Source organism: Osmerus eperlanus, chromosome 27 (genome assembly GCF_963692335.1).
Source record: "Osmerus eperlanus chromosome 27, fOsmEpe2.1, whole genome shotgun sequence".
Lineage (NCBI taxonomy): Eukaryota > Metazoa > Chordata > Actinopteri > Osmeriformes > Osmeridae > Osmerus > Osmerus eperlanus.
Genome location: NC_085044.1, coordinates 4,301,258 through 4,307,659, shown reverse-complemented (window position 1 = coordinate 4,307,659; position 6,402 = coordinate 4,301,258). Strand labels below are relative to the sequence as shown.

General features: G+C 49.5%; 1 protein-coding gene across 1 annotated transcript in view; it reads right to left on the bottom strand.

Moving 5' to 3' along the window:
- The window catches only part of dlg2 (discs, large homolog 2 (Drosophila)), a 26,417-nt gene extending 21,905 nt beyond the window's left edge, over window positions 1-4,512 (bottom strand). The window contains 2 exon segments of the mRNA XM_062453053.1: window positions 3,512-3,565; window positions 4,189-4,512. Coding sequence (XP_062309037.1) covers window positions 3,512-3,565; window positions 4,189-4,512 — 378 coding nt within the window.
- Window positions 4,513-6,402: the final 1,890 nt, after the last annotated feature.

Genomic DNA, 6,402 nt, shown 5'->3' with positions numbered 1-6,402 from the left:
AATCACGGCTAGAGGCTCCATGGGGCTCAATAGGCAAAGTCTATCCCTAATAAAGTGAGATCCCACTGTAATGGTCCATCTAGACAGTAATGCCCTCGTATATCCTGCAAAGGAGTCAAATGACTTAGGGGAACAACCATGGAAGCAGATATGTGATGCATCTCTTCATTCACAGCGTCCCGGCTTCGCGGGGAGATAGTGATGGTTGTGTAAATGCAGGGGAGGAGGTGCAGGAAAAGACCCCCCCCCCACCCCCCGTTGACCGTACAGTAACCGTGCCTGACACCCGTTGTCAATTGTGTGCATGTGCCATGCACTGGCGGTCGGTTTAAAGGAGAACAATGGGGGCAGTCTCGCTCTACAGTTCCGGCGTCGAGAGGCTGTCGACAACGACAGGGATAGGGTGATCACACAGAGAGAAGGGGGGGCACGCAGCCTCTCCTGCAGGGCGGACCCTGCGACTCCGCGTGCGAAACCCCTCAGTAGACGTCCACCTGGAGTCTCCACCTTCATCGTGAAGTGCTGGTCCTTGAAGGGGCCTCTGGGTGCATCTGAATAACAGATCACCTTGTGAGCCAATAACCAGGAAAGGCAGTTTGGCTTAATGAATCGCTTTTTGAATGGAGGTACGCTGTGTGATTTACGGCCCTTTATTATATATCCTGGTCCGCTGTATTGGATGTATATGCTACAATCTTCCTGATCACTGAGGTTAATGGAGCTACTGTTGGAAATCTACCGATGACAGGGGGACTTTTGGCATGGAGTTTTGCTGTATTATTAAATGACCTGGTTCAATGGGGTTGCAATTAATCCTAATGACTCCTTGGATAAATCAAGACCTAGGTTCAAGATAATGGGTACGTATGGACGTGTCCTTACATAAACCCAGATAACATACCGACTACTCAACATTGACAATTCATCAAATGTCTATGAGGCATTACTGCATTGTTAAAGGAAACCTTCACTCCTTGTCCGACAATAATAGCACATCAAAAAACATGAGTTAATTGTTGTGACGATAAATCCCCTGTTCTTATCTGTAACAGTGGTAACAACATTTCTTGTTGACAGTTTAGGAGAGAGCAAAAATGACTCAAATATCACTCGTCTACTTTCCGGGTATCGTAACACTTATATCATTTTAGCTAACATCAATGAAACACAAATTGCACTCTCTATTGGCTTTAAAATGTGGCGAGAAGAGAAGTCGAAATAAAAGAGCACACAAATATGAACGGAAACGACTGCTGTGTTTCCGAGTGGCAGAAAAATGGATGACATTCACACTTTAGATACAAGAAAATCCATTTCAATAAGAACGTGGAGACATAAACACAGGCCTGAAGGCTAATCTGATATATCTGAGGCTCCCGTCCGGGCTGGGCTCGTTTCAGCTGAAGTGGATTAGAATCGAGCCGGCCGGGCATCGACGGCGAACGGCGGCTGTGAAGCGCGGCACGCGGGACGCAGACGAGAGGCACGTCTTACCACGAGTGGAGAGAAGTCGAACAGGCACACCTGCTGTGTCGTCGGGGGGGGGGGGGGGGGAGGGTGAAGGGACAAAATCTCATACGGTACCTTTACTTTTTCCATTTTGGCTTTCCGTGCATTCTGTATGAGCCTCCTTCCTAGCTTCTTGGCATACCAAATCGAGGCAAACATACCGGAGCAGAGAAGTGAAGCACTTGATGGAAAGCCTAAAAGGCTTTAGTGATACATGTATCCGGCTGTTGCTTGTTGGTATATTCCACAGGCGAGCCGGCGAGAGCTAGGGGAGAGAGAGTGAAATGGAAAGAGAGAGAGAGAAAGAGCGGGAGTGAAAGAGAGAGAGTGAGAGAGAGAGACTAAGACGAGAAGGGAGCGAGAGATGAGAAGAAATGTGAGAGAGAGAGAGAGAGAGAGAGAGAGAGAGATAGAGAGAGAGAGAGAGAGAGAGAGAGAGAGAGAGAGAGAGAGAGAGAGAGAGAGAGAGAGAGAGAGAGAGAGAAAAGGAGCGCACCAGAAGGGCACTGCGAGAGAGCGGAGACAGACTTGAGGACACAACGTCACCCTCCGCATCTCGGCAAAAACTGAGGCAGGTCTCCCCCCCTTCCCCTCCCTACCTCATGAGAGGGAGGGGGACAGGCAGGAAAGGGCGAGGGAAAGAGACAGGGAGGAAGAGAGAGAGAGAGAGAGAGAGAGAGAGAGAGGGAAAGAGAGAGAGAGAGAGAGAGAGAGAGAGAGAGAGAGAGGGAAAGAGAGAGAGCAAGAGAGAGAGAGAGAGAGAGATAGAGAGAGAGAGAGAGAGAGAGAGAAGAGAGGAGAGAGAGAGAGAAAGAGAGAGAGAGAGAGACACACACAAACGGACTCGAGCGCCCACCTCTCCGCACGTAAATCCGCTATGGAAATGTTTTCCGAATCAGCCTCATGCCACATAGCCAGCTGAGACCTTTCCATATCTATGTGCACAATGAGATGGCTGTTCCACCCCCCCCCCCCCCCTCCCCTCTCCCCCCCCCCTCTCCCCCCCCCTCCCCTCCACCCTCCATTCTCGTCTACACAGCTATCTCTCTCTGTGATGAGTGTCTGTCTGCAGACCTCCCGCCCAGGGGGGAAGGTTCTCCGTCACCTAGCCTGGTGATGTCCCCAGCCCACCTTCCAGCTGCTACTAAATCAATGATGCCTTCCAGCCAGGCGGCATCCTCCCTGTCCTCGACGCGCGCACGTACGCAGGCGACCGCTCGCGCAAGGGTGTCCCTCAGTGGTGACATTCGAAACCTGTCCGGCCTATCGATTCGATCGCCGAGGTCTCCTGTCGACGCCGGCGCGCGCGCGCAATTCCGAGGGGGCCTGACCTCGCGGCACCGAATGGGCGTCGCGCTGCCTCTTCAGGGCTTTTTGCGATCGAGGGAAGCGCCGCACGGGCGCTAACCGGACAGCGTCCGCCGTCGGGAACCGTTTTAGAAGGGTTGCCTTGGTAGAGAACCGTCTCCTCTCGCTAATAAAAAAGATGTTACTGGAGCCTTGACGCATGTATTGTGCTTCCGTGTATGAGCATGAGCTCACGTCACACGTGTTACCGATGCAGCCCATTTCGCATTTTTGTTGTCTACATAACGCCTCGATGACAGACAGAGGCCATACAGTGCTGCATACTTTAGTAATGTATTTAATGGCGTGTCAGGCATTGGCAACTTAGCCCACAATAATATAACACAGCACATAGCCTTTCGGACAGCCCTCCACGTACAGTCCTAATCCTGCCGTCACTTTAGGAAGCGAGAACAGTGAGTTTACGCCTAGCTTCCTGTTCCTTTGACGTCAAAACAGATGAGTCACAATTCGGCCGAACGAGGGTACAGTGAGGATGCTTTGTCACTGACGCGCAGCTATCAGTCACCGTCGAAGAGAAACTGTCGCCAAGCTCGGTTTCCCGGAGAACGGCGGGCATTCGGGGAACGGCACAGCTCCTGCGAGTCGTGTCGAGCGGTTCGTTGTTGGCCAATCACACGTCTCGTTTGCTCACCTTTGAAGTCTCCTCCTGATTGGAGGGCATCTGCATGTGAGAAGATATGCTTTTCTGTATCCGGGCACAACTGAATCAGATTAAAGTGAGATACAGCAGTAATGTAACAGCCTTTTCGAACGGTCTCATTCTTCTTAGTACACTGTATAGCAAGAGGTTGTTGGAAAATTCCGGACATTCAAATGATCATTCATGTTTTCCTTACAGATACTTCCGATATCTGTTTGGCAAAGGTCAAGCGTGGATCTAAAGCCATGCACCAACACAGAATTGACAATCCATGTGTTGGTGCAGGACATACAATAGCAATCGTCTATTCTGCATAACAAGCTAACTAAGCCACAATATGTTTCTACAAATCAGGCACTGAATGCAGCCCATGTGCCATTCAATGTCGTTCATTTACTGTTACTGTTATGGTAATGGTGAAATAACGATTCAATATCTAACCATGTAATTAGACGCCCACTGTAATTAGAATCACAACATCCCTCAAATAGATTCCGACTCTTTGTAACTGTTCAGTCATCTCTGAAGGAGACAATATTCGACGTTAGCAACTTGGTTATTCGTACACAAAGAGGGGACGATTCGCATTTCGAGAGGGGAAGCATCCAAGGTCGACCCGTTAAGTGACAACGACCTGAGCGGGAGTTTGAAGAAAACGACAAGCCCACCTTTCCAAGGTTTCGGTCGAGTCCCGAGCCATCTGGAGGATCGGCCGGGCTGTCCCCGGGTTCACTGTCGACTGACTTCGGGAGGGCGCGCGGGGGGGGGGGGGGGGGGGGGGCGGAGCCAGGGGGCTTCCGTGTGAAGCGCGCGTGGCTTCGGGTCCACGGCGGCACGACCTCGGCCTTCGTCCGCGAGACCGCCTCCGTTTGCGTCCCGTGACGACCTCTCGAGCTGCTGGTGTTTCTACGCACAGGGTTCTCCAGCTCCTGAGCGTGGCCCTTCAGACGCACACTTGACACCTTCAAAGGCTCGGGACGAGCCGAACACATGTTAATGCACAAAGCTGCAGGCAGATCTTGCATATTAAAGACCCACCACAACCATAAGGTGGGTTTAGTCAGGTGGCCGAGCGGTTAGGGATTCGGGCTAGTAATCTGAAGGTTACCGGTTCGATTCCTGGCTGTGCAAAATGACGTGTCCTTGGGCAAGGCACTTCACCCTACTTGCCTCGGGGGGAATGTCCCTGTACTTACTGTAAGTCGCTCTGGATAAGAGCGTCTGCTAAATGACTAAATGTAAATGTAATGTAAATGTTTAGTTCATTCCCCTCTAATGCTTAATAGATGGAACGTGCGTGTGCATACAGAACCTCGCAACTGATACCACACGCACGGTCGCATGTGCACCGCTGCCTACAAGACAGCTACTTGCTCATCCAAATAAAAAGAATCAGCACACAAGCTAGGTAAGCACATTGTGAAGTCTCATTTAGTGGACACTTCGCTACAAAAGGACGTCCACGGGCACATTTGAACCAGGAACTCTTGATCTACGGTCAATTGCAGAGCCACACACCGCCCGCTGAGCTATACTGAACCATGCCCACCCGTCCTGCTTACAGCACAGCCAACGTATTGATTGAGGTGAAAATAACGACCTGACCAATGACACGGACTTGCTGAACACTGTAGTCTAGCCACAACAGAAGCAAAATACAACGATCAGTGGCTTGGCGTTGTTCTCCTGTGCGAGCTGTTTAATACAGACAGGCCGGTCATCGGAGCCGAGATCCCCGACCGTGTGCTGTGCAGAGTGTCACTGCCATGAATTGTTTTTTTTTAGAAACGATATGTTCAAGCCCACGAGAGAAAGAACGAGGTCAATGGAAGGTTCTGGGTGCTGGATCTTCGTAGGTACAAACAAAGCTTCATGTACAGCACAAGCCAGAGCATGCTGGTGCAGGGCTAGAGGGCTTACCCTGTCAAGCTTCATCTCTCATAAAACAAGGGGAACACGTTAGCACCAACTGATTTTCCATTGGCAGAAACCTCCAAAGTATTTTGAGAGAGAGACAATGAAGGGACAGCAAATGGACCTGTCCCGCGAATATAACCCTCCCAAATAAATAAATAAAATCATTCTGTGTATACTTTGCAGCAAGCTGCATGTAGTTTGGCTCGTAGAACTGAACTGTACACACACAGAGCAGGAGCAAAGTAGGTACTTGAGTCCGCCAGAACGTTTAGCTGGGAAACGTAAACAGAACGCTTGTCAACAAAGTCACTGCGTCTGGGGAAACACAAGTGTCTCTTTTCAAGGACTGAAACAGAACAGCCAAAGTATGAGCTGGCGATAATACCGGTTTCTCAACCATGTTTCTCATTCCAATGAATGCAAACCACACACAAAAAAAAAAAAAAAAAAAAAAAAACTGGTTGAATATTCCTTCAGCATCTCTTCTGTTTACAGGTGACCTTGGTGAGCATCTGGTGTTTGGAGAGACTAGATATGTGGCGTGGCCGATTCTTTTGTAAGCTATCACTGTTGCATAAACACACAATGAAGCAACAAGCTATTCAAACTGTTAAAGAACTCCCCTTCTCTTCCAGTTCCTCATCGTTTTCTAGTGGAATGTGTGAGAACTGGTGAACCGCCTGAGGATTTCTTTGCAACAGAGTAATATTTTTGACAAAATGGTGCGGGCCATGGTGCTGAACCACATGCGAGTTGTCTGGATGCTTCAGTGTTTCGAACGAAATACGTGAATTGACACCTCTTCCAAAGTCACACCAACCTATACAGTGACTGAGAAATAAAAAAAAAAACTAATTTTTCACAACTTACCTGTTAACAGCTCCAAGGATGAAAGCACATCAACACGTTGTGTATCTGTCATTTGCTTTTTGTCACCTACTGTATAGTTTGCTCAGCGGAAAGTA